This window comes from Raphanus sativus, chromosome 4 (assembly GCF_000801105.2).
Source record: "Raphanus sativus cultivar WK10039 chromosome 4, ASM80110v3, whole genome shotgun sequence".
Taxonomy (NCBI): domain Eukaryota; kingdom Viridiplantae; phylum Streptophyta; class Magnoliopsida; order Brassicales; family Brassicaceae; genus Raphanus; species Raphanus sativus.
This window is the reverse complement of record NC_079514.1, coordinates 32,387,605-32,406,506: the sequence shown is the minus strand read 5'-3', so window position 1 is coordinate 32,406,506 and position 18,902 is coordinate 32,387,605. Positions and strand designations below refer to the sequence as shown.

Here is an 18,902-nt window from a genome sequence, read left to right as displayed (position 1 = left end):
GGGGCGGCTGCGGGTGCGGGTCGAGTATATTTTATGCGCGGCAGATGCGGATCGATCGAATTTAAACTGAGGATACCCTTTAACCCGCAAAATTAAAAAAAAATTTTTTTTGTAAAAATATGATTTTCTTATAAAAATAATTAAAATTACGAATATTTATAAAAATTAACTAAAATATATTATTTATGTCAATTTTACAAAATATCAATAAAAATATATAAAATAATTATTTTTATTATTTTTAATATTATCCGTGGGTCCTGTGGGTTATCCGTTAATTTAAGTAGAGCGGATACGTATATCATTTTTTCTGCTTGTGGGTCAAGTGGGTCGAATTTTTGAATCAAAAAATGATTCAGCCCACAGCGGAACGGAGCTGGGCGGGTCAATCCGCAAACCCATCACTACTTATTGATATAAATTTAGTCCAACTATTTTAATGCAGTCATTAAATCTTCTTACTAATTATTTAAGAGAATATTTTATAAAATATAATTACAAAAAAGCACAAATATAATTTAAAATATAAATATAAAAATTAAAATTAAATTTCTGGAAAAATGTAAAACAAAAAAATATATCCGCCCTTTCAAGGGCGGATCATAATCTAGTATTATATAAAGTATAAACTTGTGTGGACAGTTTTTGAATATCATTATGTTATTATATACATAAAAACATGTTGTCCAAAAAAATATAAATAAATAAAACATAATGAATTTGCCAATGAGCTAGAGTTCCACACATAACCCGTCTTTATCTATTCAAAAGGGAAAAGTATGGAGCGTTGGTCTCTGTGCAAGAAACAAGTGAAAATAGTTATATAGTGTCTTACTTTAGAAAATTTAAATTATACATTTGATAAATCAACAAATTATGAAAAAAGTAGTTATATATAAAAAGTGAATGTGTAAGAAATGTAAACGAGAAACTCTTTTTTTCTTCATAATTTTAGAGAATTTCTTTAGCAAAAAAAAAGAAAAAAAGTTTACGAGAAACTTTTTTGCTAAACGTTTATAAACCGGGTCTGACTGGTGAACATTCTAGAATCATGATGAACAAATAGGAAATGAACATAGAAGAATAAAATTACAGAAATAAAAAAGAATTGTTGTTCCATCTAAAATTTGACAAAGAATAATTTTTTTCTTTGTTTCTTTACAGAAAAAAGAATGATAAAGAATGAGAAAGAAAAATCATTCCTTGTGAATGATGATTGTTTTTTGGAATATTAAGGAATGCATTATTCTTCGTCGTTTCTTGGTCACCATTTGTATCCATGAATATTCGAGGTCAAGAGTGGATATAAATTTGTTAAGTTTAGTGCATAATATGTCTTTCTAAAAGAAAAGAATTTTGGTGCATGATATAAAGACTGTGATTGAGAAATTTGGAGTAGAAAATTAAAAAAGTGGAAACAATAATAAAAGTAAAAATGAGAGAGAAAGTAAAATAGAGTAAATATATTTATATTGTCTCTTACATTATTTATTTTTAGTAACAGTAATTATTTTTTTATTTTAGATGTGCCAGACAGTCAAAGCCAAAAATATTTTTACAGTTTTCTTCTATTTATGTCAAATAATATATCCTTGTAATTTATTTTCTGTATATTCATGTTAAAACATAGTTACAAAATACTAGTAGATTCTTCAGTGGGCGTTCGGGTATCCGTTCGGATTCAGATCAGATATTTCAGATTTTCGGGTATTTCGGTATAGGGATATAATATCCGTTCGGGTACTTCTTGATATCTTGCTTATTTGCATTGTTTTAACCATTCACTAGTGTGCATTTTGATCATCTGAGGCATCATCTAGACATATCTAGGATGCATTTCATTGCACATGTCCTTATCAGGTGTTGGAGATGCAACATGGTGATCATGGAAAATTTGAGAGGTGTTTTGGAGGCAAGAGTGATGGTCCAGCTCGTGTGCCTATTTCTCTAAGTGTTGCAGCGGCCTTTGACCCGCAGCGGCCTTGAGTCACGTTGTCATTAAGCCGCTGGGAAACCAAGTTTTGGTCAACAAAATTACGTACTCTAGAGCAGTTTCCCGCAGCGGTTCCTGAAGCCGCCACGTTACAATCATGGAGAAAACGACACTAAGTGTCCCAGCGGCTTTTAGGCACAGCGGCCTTGAGGCCATGAGTCAGGATACCGCGCCACAGCGAGACCCAGCGGCCTTGTGACCCGCAGCGGCATAGTGGCATGTCATTAAGCCGCTGTGCATTGGTTTTATGTTAAATTACTATTTTGCCCTCTACGATTTACACACTCTAAACCTATGTTTAAGTTATCATTTTGTAGCCACCAGGCAGATTTATCTTTGGTTACTTGGTAAACATCATTCTATTGAAAGTTCTTGATCTCTTTTGATCATTGATTCGATTGTTCTTGTTGTTTATCTTATTGATTTCTTATTCTGTTGATGATCAATCTGAAACCTCAAATAGGTTTAAGAATGATCATGAACCCTAGTGAGTAATCCTCCATAGGATTCATGGGTTAGGAAGATTTAGGATGATTAAGTTAGTTCTAGGATGTTCTAGTATAAATCAAACCTTATTCCTTGCCTAGGAGAGTATTCATAATGCATCTATTGAGTTGGCCTCTCAAAAGTTGATCTTTAGACATATCCCACCCACAAGGTGTTCGATGATATGTCTGAGTCAACTCTCCTAAGCCCTTAACACACTTTACCAAAGACATTTGTTGTTAAGGGTGTTAAGATAGCCAATAGACTTGTTGTTAATGATTGCTTTTATATTATTCAGCCAAAGACATTTGATGTCTGAAATATGTTAGCAAATGAGCATTCATCTAGACATAGAGTTTGTTTAGGATTGTGTCTAAGCTTAAGGTTGTTTAGTTTGATTGACTGTTGCCATCCTTAGTTCGAAACTTGATCACCCAAGGTCTAAATTCCTATACCCATGAGTTCTCCTTTCTCATAAAAGAAAGTTCTTCGATTTACTGTTTTATTGTTTAGTTATTGCACTCTTAGTTCTAGAAATCATCAAATCATCGATTGCACTTAGATTAAGGAAGTACTTGTATTCTTGGTGCTTTGAATCCCTTGGAATTGGTTCGACATTTCACTCATATTACAACATTTGTTTTAAGAGCCTTGAAACTCTTAGCATCACTTCTATACTTTGGTTGGCTTCGGATATCAGGTAAAGTGTCCATGCCTATTTCTACACACAAATTGATAAAAAAAAATTTTAATCGTAACAAATACCGTAATATGCCTTTTTGTTATATTATTTAAGTATAAAACAATGATTGTTGTCTAATGAGAAACGCATATGGCACCCATTGGTCCCGTTCACCCACTGTGATTCCCCACAACAAATAAAATTCAAAATAAATGTTATCATGTATGTGTACAATACAAATAGATATACATCTAATGTGTATGTAGATGCATGCATATATGCTTCTATATGTGAGAGATCTATAGAGCTTTACAAAAGTGCATCATCTAGGAGAAACGACAAAATACGCAGAGAAATCCAAACCAAAAGAGCCTTTTTTTGTAAACTTAAACCAAAAGAGCTTCCTCTTGAAGATCCAACCAAAAGCTTCTTCTTCCTTTTTTCTGTTTCTCTTTCTCTTGGTGGTCCTATTGATCATAAGAGAGAGAGAAAGAGTTATTGATGGCTGAAGATGGAACTTTGCAGATTGGTAATAGTAATTACAATGGAGAAGAAGAAGCAGATCCAGAGAATAACACTATGAACCAACCTCTCCTTAAAAGACATAGAACTCTTTCTTCAACTCCTCTTGCTTTGGTGGGTACCAAGGTTTCACACATCGAGAGCTTAGATTATGAGTACGTCTTCTTTACCTACCAAAATCAGATTCTTAGTCTCAGTGTCTTTCTATATATCTTTGATATACTGTTTTCAGATAAATTTTCATTTTTGCAAAAAACATTTAAAATATTTATTCTTGGTCTCAGTCTTTTCTATATAGCGTTGAGCTTGACTCTGTTTTCAGATAAGGAAAAAAAAATGGATGCATTTTCATGTTTTCTATAAGGATTCAACCTTACTCTCTTTTCAAGTAATCTTCATTTATTTATTTTTTTGAATTTTTTCTGGGTCTCAATCTCTCTCTATAAAGTTTTAGTCTCTATCTATTCTGATTTTTAGAACACAAACTATTTTCCTTTTTATGATTGGATAAATACATTAGTGATCGAGACATAGAAACTGTTGTAAACACTTCAATATTCTCTCACATCTTCAATTTGCCGCAAGCAATCATCAGCCAAATCTTTAAGAGAATCAAGATCTAGAGATTGTGATACCTTTTATTATAGTTGTCTGATAAGTCTTGGTCTCAATCTTTTTCGATAAAGTTTTTATCTTTTCTGTTAAAAGATAAATGTTTTCATTTAAATAAAAACATTTAGAACAAAATTCCAGTGATAGAAAGACATGAACTGTTTCAATCATTTTGTGAAAAAAAAACAAAAAAAAAATCAAGCTTGAATTTGTGGTTTCTGCAGGATAAATGAAAATGATCTGTTCAAGCATGACTGGAGAAGCAGATCAAAGGCACAAGTGTTTCAATACATATTCGCAAAATGGACATTAGCTTGTCTTGTCGGTCTCTTAACTGGTCTCATTGCTACTCTCATCAACCTCGCCGTTGAAAACATCGCAGGTTACAAACTTCTCGCCGTAGGCTACTACATAGCACAAGACAGGTATTGACTCATCAGCTAAATCTTGAAAAGAAAACAGCCAAAATCAAGAAACTGAATTACACAAAAGATTAAGAAAAAAAAAGAAGAGAAACTGAGTTGCCTTGTCTGACAAGTCTTATGTTGAAATAGGTATTGGACAGGTCTACTGATCTTTACGGGTGCGAATTTGGGTCTGACATTGGTGGCGACAGTACTTGTTGTTGTCTTTGCTCCTACGGCGGCTGGTCCTGGGATTCCTGAGATTAAAGCTTATCTCAATGGCGTCGACACTCCCAATATGTTTGGTGCAACCACCATGATCGTTAAGGTTTGCTTCTTAGACCTTCGTGAACATCTAAGATGACATCCTTTTTTTGTTTTAACTCAACCTAATTTCGGATTTAGATTGTTGGAAGTATTGGAGCAGTTGCAGCTGGACTTGATCTTGGGAAAGAAGGGCCATTGGTTCACATTGGAAGCTGCATAGCTTCTTTGCTAGGTCAAGGTGGTCCAGACAACCATAGAATCAAATGGAGATGGCTTCGTTACTTCAACAACGATAGAGACCGTAGAGATCTTATTACATGCGGATCCGCCTCTGGAGTATGCGCAGCTTTCAGATCACCGGTAGGAGGAGTGCTCTTCGCTCTTGAGGAAGTCGCCACGTGGTGGAGAAGCGCTCTCTTGTGGAGGACATTCTTCAGCACAGCTGTTGTGGTGGTTGTACTGAGAGCCTTCATCGAGATTTGCAATTCTGGTAAATGCGGGCTTTTCGGTAAAGGAGGACTCATTATGTTTGATGTGAGTCATGTTGAGGTTAGGTATCACGCAGTTGATATAATCCCTGTCACATTGATTGGAGTCTTTGGTGGTATTCTTGGAAGCTTATACAATCACCTTCTTCATAAAGTTCTTCGTTTTTACAATCTCATCAACCAGTAAGTTTACGGTTACACCATCTCTAATAAGGACAAGAATTGGGTTCACCCCTATGGTGAACATTTAAATTCACCACATCTCTAATAACCAATCAAAGTACCAACTAGATTACTAATAAAATAATTTAAAAAATAAATAATATTATATTTAATAATGCTAATATCCCTATTTAATCTTTAAATTCAAACTCTATACCCTAAATCCAAATTCTAAACCCTAAATTTTAATTTATAAATCCAAATTCTATACCCTAAACCCAAATCTTAAACCCTTAACCCAATCCATAAATCATAAACAAAAAAAAATCTAAACTCTAAACCCAAAACTATACCCTAAAACCAAATCTTAGACTCTAAACCCAAACCAAAAACTCTAAACCCAAACCGTAGACCCTAAACCCAAACTCTAACTCTAGACCGTAACCTAAACCGTAGACCCTAAACCCAAACCCTAGACCGTAACCCAAACCATGAACTCTAAATCCAAACTTTAATTCTTAATCTTAAATTTCAAAAGAACAACATCAATATTAATCTAAATATTTAGGGTATAGGGTTTGGGTTTTGTATTTACGTTTTGGGTTTAGAGTCTAGGATTTGGGTTTAGGGTTTAGGTTTGGGTTTAGAGTTAAGGTTTTTGGGTTTATGGTATAAGATTTGGGTTTAGGGTATAAGATTTGAGTTCAGGGTATAGAGTTTGGGTTTATAATTTAGAATTTAGGGTTTAGAATTTGAATTTAGGGTATATAATTTGAGTTTATAGATTAGATAGTGACATTAGCATTATTAAAATTGACACTATTTATTTTTTTAAATTATTTTGGTTTTTTAAAAAATTATTTAATATTTTTTTATCATTAATCTAGTTGGCACTTTGGTTGGTTATTAGGGAGGTGGTGAATTTAAAGGTTCACCATAGGGGGTGAACCCAAGTCTTGTTCATTTTTTTTTCTTTAAAATAGAATTTTATAATAAAGTTGAATTCTATTTTAATAGTACTTTATTTTAAAAAGATAAAACAGAGGGATGAACAAATAAATAAATTACTTTATTATAGAGTAAACTAACTTTATTTTTACTTTATTTACAGAGTAAACCAACTCTTTTTAGTTTATTATATAGTGAAAATAGAGTGAAATTATAATATTTTATTTTAAATTCTATTTTTTTTTTTTTGACATCTAAATTCTATTTTCTTTTAAAGTAAAAAATAAAGTATGGTTGGAGATAGTCTCGTGAACAACTAAAACTTCAACAACACCAAGACTTATGAGTTTACTTCTTGTGCAGGAAGGGTAAGATTCACAAGGTGCTTCTGAGTCTTTCCGTGTCTCTATTCACTTCGGTCTGCCTGTACGGTCTTCCTTTCTTAGCGGAATGCAAGCCTTGTAACCCTTCGATAGACGAGGCCTGTCCAACAAACGGAAGATCAGGGAACTTCAAGCAGTTCAACTGTCCCAACGGCTACTACAACGACCTAGCGACTCTGTTTCTCACAACCAATGACGATGCAGTAAGAAACGTTTTCTCTTCAAACACTCCTAACGAGTTTGGTATGGTTTCCCTCTGGATATACTTCGGCCTCTACTGCATTCTGGGGCTTATCACGTTCGGTATAGCCACACCTTCGGGTCTCTTTCTCCCCATCATCCTCATGGGTTCTGCTTACGGTCGGATGCTAGGCACTGTGATGGGATCTTACACAAAAATCGATCAAGGGCTTTACGCGGTGCTCGGTGCAGCTTCGCTCATGGCTGGTTCCATGAGGATGACCGTCTCGCTCTGTGTGATTTTCCTAGAGCTCACCAACAACCTTCTTTTGTTACCCATTACAATGTTTGTGCTTCTCATTGCTAAAACGGTTGGAGACAGCTTCAATCTGAGTATCTACGAGATCATTCTCCATCTGAAGGGTTTACCTTTCTTGGAAGCCAATCCGGAGCCGTGGATGAGGAATCTCACTGTAGGTGAGCTTGGTGACGCTAAGCCTCCGGTTATAACGCTCCACGGAGTAGAGAAAGTGGCCAATATAGTCGATGCGCTGAGGAACACAACGCATAACGCATTCCCGGTATTGGATGGAGAAGATAGTGCTGTGACGGAGCTTCATGGGTTGATCTTGAGAGCACATCTTGTTAAAGTTCTGAAAAAGAGATGGTTCTTGAATGAGAAGAGGAGAACAGAAGAGTGGGAGGTTAGGGAAAAGTTCACACCGGTTGAGTTAGCTGAGAGAGAAGACAACTTTGATGACGTTGCAATCACGAGCTCAGAGATGCAAATGTACGTTGATCTTCATCCTTTGGCCAACACAACGCCTTACACTGTGGTGCAGAGTATGTCAGTGGCCAAGGCTTTGGTGCTTTTCCGATCAGTTGGACTCAGACATTTGCTGATTGTCCCTAAGATTCAAGCTTCAGGAGTAAGTTTGCCTTTTTCTTTTTTTTTTTTTACTATTTTGAATGTAACAATCTTTCAAGAACACTACTAAAACTTGTTTCATGTCTCTTTGCAGATGTCTCCTGTGATAGGGATCTTAACAAGGCAAGATCTAAGGGCTTATAACATTCTACAAGCGTTTCCTCACTTGGATAAACATAAAAGTGGAAAGCTGAGATGAAAGAAGCTAAGCAAAAAGCAAAGAGCCTTCTTCATCAGCTTTGGATTTTTTTTTCATCCTCCTATTCTTGGAGATATTTATTATGTCCAGTTTTGCTTGCATTCTTTCTTCAAGAACCACCAAAGAAAATAAATGTATACTGTTGTTTCGTAGATATGTATTATCTATTTGTAAAGCTCTATATTTCTTGTTACCAAATATTATAAGAATAAAAGCAATTTGAATACAGAACAAAACTTGAAAGCCCGTTTATACCAAACCCGAGTCACCGGATCGTTGCGTGTAAATTACAAATTATCTTTGTAGCTCATCTAAAGCTTCACTTAAGATAGTAGTTCCTAGATGTTGACTATTCTGTTTTGGTAAGAAACGTGACCGTTTTCCCTGTGCATCATTCATCCCACAAAGAGTATGCACACTCGGTTCTAAGAACCACAAAGAAACCAATCGAAAACGCTTTTTGTTAAAGCCAAGTATTAATTGTTGTTGTTGTGAGGAGAAAAGCTAAACTGCACACAGTTCAGATGTTCTTGTCTGCCCGTATCAGTGACTTTCATATAATAAATAAAAAATAAGTTTTTAGTAAGTATGTCTAATTCTCTAAAAGTTAATTGACTGAAATGTAAGAGATGTGTGATTTTATCAAAAATTCATATACAAAATAAGTCAGTTTAATGGTGAAATATGCTTACATAATAGAACACATAAATATCAATTCATTTACATTGGAAATAGTTCTATAAAAAATGGATTTGCATTGATGTATCACTTTAGAATTAAATAAATATATTAAATTTCTAGTAAATAAAAATTTATGTAATCTAATAGTAATTTATGATAATTATTTATTATCTTTTGAAGATTTCTATTCTAGAGTTTGACGTGCTTACTGAGGATACTGACTTCACATGTGAAGGTGTCTAGACTAATCAAAGGGTCATTTTTTCCCATTCACTTGACTGCGATGTCAGTTTCATCAGGTAGTATGTCCCTGTACACAGCTGAAAACTCATCTTTACCGATGAAGTTACCGTCACTAAAACTAGTAGGAGTGTCCCTAAGAATATGAAAGGGAATCGCATTGTCGTCAGAAGCTACAACTCTCTCTGTAACGACACTAGATGCCTGAGTTTTTAGTTCAATTGTCGGTTTTGGTTCTGTCTCCGAATCAGAACCCTTCTTCCTCATCACCACGTAGTAATACAGAACTCTTATTACTCCAGCGACCAGAAGCCCTATCCCAATACCAATCCAAACGAAAGACAGTCTCGAGATAACATGAAGCTTCTCAATCTGCGGATTGCCTGCAACAAATACAACATCCTTCCTAAACCCTGGAATTTTACCGTGCATGTCATTATAGGAAACATCCATAATGGTAAGATTCTTGAGCTTGATAAGAAGCTCGAGAGGGATGATGTCTGTCACTCGGTCAGTCTGTTATGCGCCAGATCAATTTCAGTCAGAGAGCTGAGCTCTGCGAATCTCGGAGATATGAAACCTGTCAGATTGGATTTTATAAAGGTTATCATCGTGATGCTACCCTCAAAACAGATGATCCCGTACCAGTTGTGACAAGGATCATTTCCTACCCAAGTCTCTGCATGTACACGCGGGAAACCTAATTTATTTTTAGTATTTGATTGTTAAAATACTATATTTTGTATTTGATTGTTAAAATACTATATTTTGCTTTTGTTTTGCTTTTATTTTGCTTTTGTTTTGCTTTTGTCTTTTTTTTTGCTTGTGTTTATCTAAACTTTTTTTTTCCAAATTTGTTTGAATATTTTAGACGAGGCCACAGCACTTTCAAATCTGGTACTTCCAAATCAGAAACCCATTTGCTCATATCCCTTATATATATATTAACTAAGAAACATTACAACATTGTTTTCTAACCACATTTCACCATGAGAATGAAATTCAGAATTATTAGAAAAATATGTTGGTCCATCTTAGCTTATATTTTACCTTTTTATTAAATTAACTATCAAATTGATAAATAGTATACGAAATAATATTCTTGCATTTTTCTTAAATAAAAACTACGGAATTACTTAATATGATTAAAGTATATATGACTAATGATTATGAATAATAAATTTTTGATAATAATTTTTTTAACTTAGCTCTTTTTTTAATTTTATATTATTAAATAATCACATTAACCATATAATAAAAATTAATATGTTATATTTGAATTTTAAAATAACTATAAATTACTAAAAACGTTAAATGTGTCACACAAAAGTTTTGTGATTAATGATTTAACTTTTTGTAATAATAAGATACAAATGATCATAGATCGTATGAATATAAAATCTCATATAATAGACATTCATATTATATAATAATATAATTTAAAATTAAACTATATACATAAATATGTTAATTTATAAGTTTCTATTGAAAAAGGTATTGAAACCCTAATATTTTCATCTTTAAATTTGCATTGAAAAAATTGCACATTAGAGATTTTGTGTTTATCATATGAATATGAATTCTCAATAATAAATATCTATATTAAAATATACTATATATCTATTTCCATGTCACTGAAATTTAGTTATATACCCTATTAAATAAATAAAATGATTATTTTGATTTATCTACCAAAATATTATCTTAAATAAACAAGAGATTTTTTTGATGTATATCTTTACTATAATTTAATTATATACATAATACATAGATGAACATAAATAAATAATAATATATAAAAATTATTTTTATATGTGATGTTGCGTAATTGCGCAGATCTTAACCTAGAGAGGTATATGGATAGAAGTTTTTTTATTTTATTTTTTTGATAAAAGATTTATATGTGGACAGAAGTTATTTATTTATTTTTTGAATATTTATAAAATTTATTCAAAGAAACCTAATTTTTCTACATCAAGTGTATGTTTAGATCTTACTGTCTGGATTGAACAAGGAAATATTGGTGAAGGTGAGTGTCATTCAAATGAAGGTGTGCTACACGTCATAAACAATGAGTGACACACAAATTAGAAAAATGATTCTCTCAAATGAAGGCCTGGAATGATGGATACTCGTGTTGGAGCAGGGTGCTATCACACTTTGACTCTGAATTCGATCACTGTCCTAACTAGGCAGAGGAATAATCTACCATTTGAAGTAACCCAGCCGGAGTTGGGTGTCACAACACTTAATCTTTGGACTTGATCAGTTCTTCATTAAGAATGGTAGATGACCTCTTGGTGAACATAAAGGTTATTATGGTCGTGCTGAGAAGAAGGGGCATACACACAAGATACTTGCAATGTTTCCAGACCATACAGATGAGTGTTATGAAGGAGTTGAAGCTTGAGTGACAGTCCTTGGGAAATCTCGTCTGTGACAGCTACTCGGCTGAGAAATAGCTACAGACTTGGGTTGAGTTCATTGATTTACTCACAAATTCTTTTGATGAATACCTATGAGTCAGCGATAATATCAGTGGTTCTTCTCTTGAACAAAGGGCACCTTTGCGTGTCTTGTCAGAATGTACAGTGTCTCGTGGTTACTAAACTTTTCTGTTGCTCGTGTATCGTGCTCGAAATTCTCGTCTCTACTTGGTTCTCTTGCCTCTCTAAGTGCGTGTTTTCAACACTTGGTCTAAATTTGAAATTGCTGGACTGGATTAGAATTCATTACCTTCGATTTTGGGCTAATGTTTGAGTTTATGGGCTTTTGTGATATATTACTAATGGCCCAATGTCTGAGTGTGTTTATTAATAGGGTTGTCATTAAGGTCGAGGCACTTTGCTTCTCTTGCACAAACTCAACATGCAGCCACCTCGAAGGAGTTCTCGCCTGAATCGATCTGTGAGCTCTCCGTCGAACGATGAACCAATATGGGTTAATGATCCAACACCCGGTGAATCCTCAAGGCGGAGTAGGAAGCGTGTTCGTCGTCGTTCTCCAGCTCCGCCGGAACCAACAGAAGTTGCCGCAGATTCGGTGTCTGACGATGACAGCGGTGGTGACAATCACACAGATGTTCCAATCGAAGAGACTCTTCTCCCAAAAGAGCCAAGGTATGAAGAGAGTCGAGCTGTGTTTCAAGCTATGTATGAGGCTAACCCGGAGTATCTTCGTCCGTCAAAGCATCCCCTCTCAGCTCGTTTTGCTACCATGGCTGCACGCGGTAGGTATTGCATCCTCAGAGACAAAAACTTTGTGCCACAACAGCGCTTGGTGCTCACCAACAAGAAACTCGCAGAGGTTAGAGAAACTGTGTTTCATTCTGGGTTTATCTACACAGTGGTTGACTCCGACGCTTTCCAACCAACGGTGATTCGGGAGTTTGTTGCTAATCTGCCAGATGCTGAGGAGAGAGATGGTGGTGTGGCAATGTATCTCAGAGAGTCAGTTGTTACCCTGTCTCCGGGGCTTATCAATTCGCTGTACTGTATTCCTGGATCTGAGGATGACCCAAACTGGCGTGATGAGAACATTGATAAGGTTTGTAGCTTTCTCTCTGGTGGAAGGGTGAATCGTTAGGAGAACATGGCATCAAAGTTTCTCACCTCTTCCAACCAAGTGCTCTACAAACTTGTGTGCGCAAATTGGCTTCCCACCATGAATTACACATCAATGAATCATGAACGACTCAAGTTCATCTACATGATGTATCATCACCGTGGGTTTGACTTTGGGAAGATAGTCTACAAGCAGATTCTCTCGATGGCAAAGAAGGTTCTAACTAAGGAGTCTCGCATGATCACCTATCCTACTCTCATTCAGCAAGTGCTCATGTGTCAGGGTGTCGTACCACTGGATCCTAATGATTGTGAAGAGATTCGTTATCCTAAAGCGGTGCTTAAGACAGAAAGGCTGGAAGAGGAACATGAGCTGACTCCAGTCATCCTGATCTTGCTGAAGACATTGATCGTCTCATCGCAGATCTTAAGAACGTTCGTGTTCGTCTGAGGAGTAAGAGTGTCACTTTCTTTTCTTGTGATCTGTGACTCTTGCTTTTTGATCTAAGTTCTTTTATCTGTATGTGCACCTAAGCAGGGGAAGAATATGGTCCACGTGAGGATGATGGAGAAAACGGAGGAGAAGAAGAATCTGATGAGAGTGCTTCTTTTTAGTGATTGTGTTATGTATTGCATTGTCCTAGTCTGACTCTCTAGTGTGTTATTTTCGGTTTAGATGTGAAGCAGAACGATGTATGAACCTCCATGTGCTTGGCACTGTTTAATAGTCTAATCTATCTTCTCCTTCTCACCTTGTTTATCACTATTGGGAGTGTGTGGTTTGGTCTGTTATGTTGTTGGATGTGCAGGTGGCTTAGGGTGACACATTCAGATAAAAAGGGGGAGAATGAAAGCTCTAAAGATTGGTGCTTGTGAAGCAAGGAACAAGGTTGGTGGTTTACACATGCGGAGCGGTGAGTAACACACAGTGACGCGAGAAAGTAGCTGAATGATGACGTGTCGAAGAGGCAATCGTTGGAACCTGATATCTCGGAGATATGAATAACAATGGGGATTTGTATGTATCACGATATCTCAGGGGAGATATTGTGTGAGGTGTATATAACTAAATTACCTTGGGTAGATTTAGATTACGGTTTTTAGAGTTTGACGTGCTTAAGCAAGAAGAGTGTTCTTGAGAAGCATTGATGCCAATTTACACGTCAAACTATAGATTAGCAGTAAAATCATATAAATTATATATAAAGTTTTTGAAAATATAAATATAATCAAGTATATATTTATTAAATTATATATAAAATTTTTGAAAATAAAATATTGGTGTTATTTATTTTATACTTCTATGATTAATATATAGAAAATATATAGAAGTAAACTCTTAACGTTATTTTTGAATGTAATGCACATATCACATCTATACTATTTTCAGTGTATAAATAAGTTCTACCATAAAAGACTTTCAAAGATTTCATTTAGTAAGAAGTGGATCAGACCAATCAAACGATAAATTTCAAACGTACTGATAAGAAGATGATGGATTCTTAGTTGTTTGTATTTTTGTTAGTTTCGAATTCAGAGAATTTTGTGTTTATTTATCAGTAGATGCGAAGGTCAAAGGAAGAAAAAAAAGGTTGCTTTCAGTGATGGTTGTAATGTAAATGTATTCTAACAACATTACTTGTAGTGTAAAGTTGTTTCTTTGGTGTAACAAAAAAGTACATAAATCGTTACATACATTAACTTCTTCCTCTTTTAACAACCATTAACTTTAATTACCTACTCCTAAGTAGTCCTAACACATGAAGAAAGCTTATACATATAACCACAACAAAATAGGTAATATGAAAGATAGAGTTATTCTTGGTTCACCCCTAGAGTGAACCTAGAGGTTCACCCAACCAATAGGAATCACTTATTTTACAATTGACATCTTTTAAAAATGGAAATAAAATATTGTCAAGTTATATTATATTTTTAAAATAAATAAAATAAAAACAAATAAAAATAATAGTAGTTACAAAAAATGATTTATAAAAAAAATATTTTTAACATCATCAAAAAAAAACCCTAAACCCTAAACCCTTGAGTATACCCTAAACCCTTGGGTATACACTAAACCATTGGATAATATTAAACTCTAAACCCTAAATCCTAAACTCTAGTATATGCAAAAAAAAATTAGATATTTCAACGCCATTATCGAAATATTAAACCCTAAATCCTAAACTCTAAACCCTAAACCCTTGGGTAAATCATAAACCCTTGAGTAATCCTAAATTTTAAATCAAAAATACAAAACACTAAAACAATAAATCTTTAAAATACTAGACTCTTAATTTTAACCCCTAAACTCTTTTTAGGATTAAGGATTTGGTATTTTTAAGATTTAGTGTTTAATATTTTTAGTTTCGAGTTTAGAGTTTAGTGTTTTGATGACGGAGTTAAAAAAAAATTAAACTTTTTTGCATATATTACTATTTTATTTATTTTTAACATTTTTTATTTTAAAAACATAATATAACTTGATAATATTTTGTTTCTTTTTTTTAAAATATATCAATTGTGAAATAAGTGATTCCTATTGGTTGGGTGAACCTCTAAGTTCACTCTAGGGGTGAACCTAAGAATAAGTCTGAAAGATATAGGTGTTTTAGTGAAACATACTGTGTTTTAGTGAAATTAAAATACACTTAAAAATGTATTATGTCAGAAAAATAATGTTAAATGGAAACCTAAAGTAGACTATCTCCAATAGTGCATTATTTTGAAAGAAGTCATAAAAAAATTGAAGAAAAACCTTTTTCAATGATACATCATTCGAAGGAAAAAAAATGAATTTGTTGAATAGTGTTCCTTCCCATGTCTTTTTATGTAATTTTGTTTTATAATTTTTATACTCCTAAAAATACTTTCATAATATAATTATAAGTTTATATAAACCCTTGTATATTTTAGAAATTAAACTTTTGTACATAATGAAATATTAATTAAAATAAAATCATTCTTGAGTAAAATTTGTAAGTTTTATAAATAGTAACAATTATTTTAAAATTAACAATAATAGTATTGATATAATATATTTGAACGGAAAATGAAAATAATCATTGAGAAAAATACAAACTCATTTTGAGTTTACACAAAATAATGCAAACTATTGGAGATGTCTCGTACCTAACCAGTACTTACATTCAAAATCTTTATTTGTTATCTACCCACCCTTAGAGTCTGAGTGGTTCAAACACATTGGCTGCGAATGTAGGTGGGGAAGTTTACGGATACGTATGATTGCGATTTCAAACATTATTTAGCGTTTTGTATGGCTGGCATAACGTTTAGAAATTGTTACTTTTGCGGGATGTTTGTGACTGATTAATTATGAGATATTGTAGCAATTTAATAATAAATTACCAATATAAACATATCATAAGATTATAAAACATACTATTGTGATAAAATATAATAATTATTAATATAATATGATTAATAATAATAATTATTTCAATTAGTTGAAGAAAGTTATAGTTTTAATAATTTCTTTTTGAAAATTTATATTAAAAATTTAAAAGAATATTTCTTTTTTTTTTAATTTTATATATGTGTATAAATTGACATATGTATGTATATTAATTTTTAAAAAATCTAATGAATAGCTAGTTTAAATTTTTTATAAAACAATTATGATACTGTTTGTGAATTTTAATTAATATATAAATGCACATATAATTTTGTTTATAATATTTCAAATTTTTAATTCTTAGTTTAAAATTTAAAATATTTTTAAAAATTAATTTTTAAACTTTTTATCCATCTACAACCACCTGTAACCGGAAAGTTAGTTGGAACCATTTTTTATTTTAAGAGATTCGGAGCGGTTCGAAACAATTTGTAGCGATTTATATTATTATTTTAAAACACTGTCAACCGATATCAACCGGAAAAGCTGCGTTTGCGGATGGTAGCAGAAAAACAGCGAGACCCTTAATCAAATTCAACATATGTATACATATATAATATATTAGCAAACATAAAACTAAATATAAAATCACAACAAATAAAAATAAATAAAATAGATTTGAAACGCGTTAATATTGTCAGTTTTTATTTTAAAAATCAGAATTCAGTTTAAAGATTACATAGTTTTTATCTTTGCAAACAAATTACTTTTTAATTATATGATCAGCAGAAAACTTCGTTTCACCTTTGGTTTCAGTTGTGAACTACTTCATGTCAACAACCATACCAGAAACAATTTATTTTTGTTAAGCTTCTTAGGTTCATAATTTAAGCACAGTTTATTTTTAATTTTTTTCTACCAAATCCTAATATAAACTCATTTATTTATGCTTTGTGGGACCCAGATTTCAGCCAAACATTTTCAGATCGTCTTAAGAAACTCAAATAAATTAAAATTGCTCTTAAAACTTCGAATTCTATTAGCCGTTTGGCTGACAGAAAAAAGAAAAACAATTTAGAGAAAATATTATCTAAAGCTGAGAGAAGATTGGCAATGGGTGAATCTGCAGTTCTGTTTCATTCACATTCGTTCGCAGCTCCTTCTTCACGTCATGAGGTTACCTTCTTTCCTTTCCTCTCTATTATTAATTTGATTCATCAGAAAGTTTATAAAATTTTAAGATTCTAATATGTTGGATTGTTGCAGGATAATACGATCCATGCGCTTAGCCAATCAGTCTCCTTTGGGAGATTCGCGACAGAGAATCTTGAATGGGGGAAGTGGTCAAGTTTCTCGCACAAAAAGTACGTCGATGAAGCAGAGAAATACTCTCAGCCTGGTTCCGTTGCTCAGAAGAAAGCTTTCTTTGACGCTCACTACAAGAGAATAGCTGAAGCTAAGAAAGCAAAACAAGCACAGCCGGAAAGTGTTGAGGTGTTGCTAAAAACTTTGGAGACATTGACTAATCAGGATGAAGTTAAGGAAGAACAGAGTGGTGAAACAGAGTTAGTCTTGGGTGGTGAAGAAGACGTTGTGGAAGCTAACACCGTGATTGAAGAAGATGGTTTACAGGCTGTTATTGAAGTGCTTGATGGTCTGGAAGAGAACGAGAGATCTGCTGTTGAAGAAGAGGTAAAATCTGTAACCAAGAACTCATCGTTGCATAGATCAGAAGCTCCAGACAAACCAATGGAGCTCGTTGTCACACGGAAAACAAGGTACATAAAAAGCAGCTTTTGATTGTTGTTATCCTCTAATAAACTTGTCCTCTGTTGTTACAAAATAACTTTTACTCTGTCTGATTAGTTTTATGATGTTATCCTGGCAGTGAAAATTTGATGAATAACAAGGAAAAACCAGTTCGTCAGAGATTCAGTTTATTGAAGTAAGACGGATTTGATTTCTCTTCTCGAGTCAATTTGCTGTTCTTGTCCTAAGTGTATAACTCTTTTTCTTTTTTTTTGTGTGTTGTAGGCTTTTGATGGGAAACACTAAGACTCAACGTCAGAACTCCAAGGTAAGATTCCCATTTCAACAAGGAGAACATTTCTCATTTTGCTATTAGTAATGTAAGACTGATACTAGCTGTGTTTTTCCGTACAGAAGAAGACAGATAAGAAACCAATGAAACCATTTCTATGTCTTTGCTTCAATTCTGATGTGGTCGGGGAAACAAAAGGGCCAACAAAAACTCAGAGGAGGAATCTCTGAGAATAAAAGATAGATTCTTCTTCTAATGTTGGTTACAAAGCTTTTAGAAAGATCTGTCATCGGATTCAAAGTATGTAGCAAAATAGAATCTTTTTGAGTGCACAGTGGCAAAAACACAAAACTGGAACACCCAGAAGAGAGCTGGCTTCGTTTTCTTGTATTGTATATATTTTCAATGAAATAAACTGGTTTCTTTTTCAATCTTATCCTCATTTTTATATGCTTGCTTGTGTTGTTATTCATTGAGATTTACCTGATGGTGGGAACCTCTCTTCTGGTTTTGGAATGGATGTGTCTGTTCAATATAAAAGTATAAACTTTGCATAATTATTTAGTTTGGTCAGTGACAAAAAAAAATTTCTAGTTTGGTAATCAAATTTAAACAGATATACTTACTCCACCTCTGTTCTGATTCGGAAGGGGAAGGTTTCAACTTTACATAATTACTAGGTGTTTGCCTGCAAATTTGCGGATACAAATAATTTTAAAATTTTGATATAATATAATATTTTGTGTTTTCGACCTACCATAATATATT

General features: G+C 33.5%; 3 protein-coding genes across 4 annotated transcripts; all 3 read left to right on the top strand.

Moving 5' to 3' along the window:
• Window positions 1-3,326: 3,326 nt before the first annotated feature.
• Window positions 3,327-8,408, top strand: LOC108855326 (chloride channel protein CLC-a). The gene is made up of 6 exons (XM_018629119.2): window positions 3,327-3,838; window positions 4,520-4,720; window positions 4,850-5,027; window positions 5,105-5,637; window positions 6,928-8,056; window positions 8,150-8,408. Exons 1-6 carry the CDS (start codon window positions 3,663-3,665, stop codon window positions 8,252-8,254), a joined length of 2,322 nt encoding a protein of 773 aa, XP_018484621.1. The 5' UTR covers window positions 3,327-3,662; the 3' UTR covers window positions 8,255-8,408.
• A 3,635-nt stretch (window positions 8,409-12,043) lies between these two features.
• LOC108850745 (uncharacterized) lies at window positions 12,044-12,760 on the top strand. Its single transcript, XM_018624222.2, has one exon. It carries the CDS (start codon window positions 12,044-12,046, stop codon window positions 12,758-12,760), a length of 717 nt encoding a protein of 238 aa, XP_018479724.2.
• Window positions 12,761-17,137: 4,377 nt separating this feature from the next.
• Window positions 17,138-18,565, top strand: LOC108852652 (uncharacterized). Of its 2 annotated transcripts, none has more exons than XM_018626149.2 (5): window positions 17,138-17,269; window positions 17,360-17,871; window positions 17,982-18,038; window positions 18,128-18,170; window positions 18,260-18,565. In XM_018626149.2, exons 1-5 carry the CDS (start codon window positions 17,207-17,209, stop codon window positions 18,362-18,364), a joined length of 780 nt encoding a protein of 259 aa, XP_018481651.1. In that variant the 5' UTR covers window positions 17,138-17,206; the 3' UTR covers window positions 18,365-18,565. The 2 variants fall into 2 exon arrangements, with proteins under 2 accessions (XP_018481651.1, XP_018481650.1); XM_018626148.2 differs by having other exon boundaries at window positions 18,257-18,565.
• The last annotated feature ends 337 nt before the right edge of the window (window positions 18,566-18,902 follow it).

What these genes read in the sequence shown, in the direction of transcription:
- LOC108855326 (XM_018629119.2), top strand. Translation starts at nt 3,663, where the DNA reads ATGGCTGAAGATGGAACTTTGCAGATTGGTAATAGTAATTACAATGGA. An exon ending in ATCGAGAGCTTAGATTATGA is followed by an intron (nt 3,839 to 4,519) that starts GTACGTCTTCTT and finishes TGGTTTCTGCAG; the next exon opens with GATAAATGAAAATGATCTGT. An exon ending in TACTACATAGCACAAGACAG is followed by an intron (nt 4,721 to 4,849) that starts GTATTGACTCAT and finishes ATGTTGAAATAG; the next exon opens with GTATTGGACAGGTCTACTGA.
- LOC108850745 (XM_018624222.2), top strand. Translation starts at nt 12,044, where the DNA reads ATGCAGCCACCTCGAAGGAGTTCTCGCCTGAATCGATCTGTGAGCTCT.
- LOC108852652 (XM_018626148.2), top strand. Translation starts at nt 17,207, where the DNA reads ATGGGTGAATCTGCAGTTCTGTTTCATTCACATTCGTTCGCAGCTCCT. An exon ending in CTCCTTCTTCACGTCATGAG is followed by an intron (nt 17,270 to 17,359) that starts GTTACCTTCTTT and finishes GGATTGTTGCAG; the next exon opens with GATAATACGATCCATGCGCT. An exon ending in CTCAACGTCAGAACTCCAAG is followed by an intron (nt 18,171 to 18,256) that starts GTAAGATTCCCA and finishes TTTTCCGTACAG; the next exon opens with AAGAAGACAGATAAGAAACC.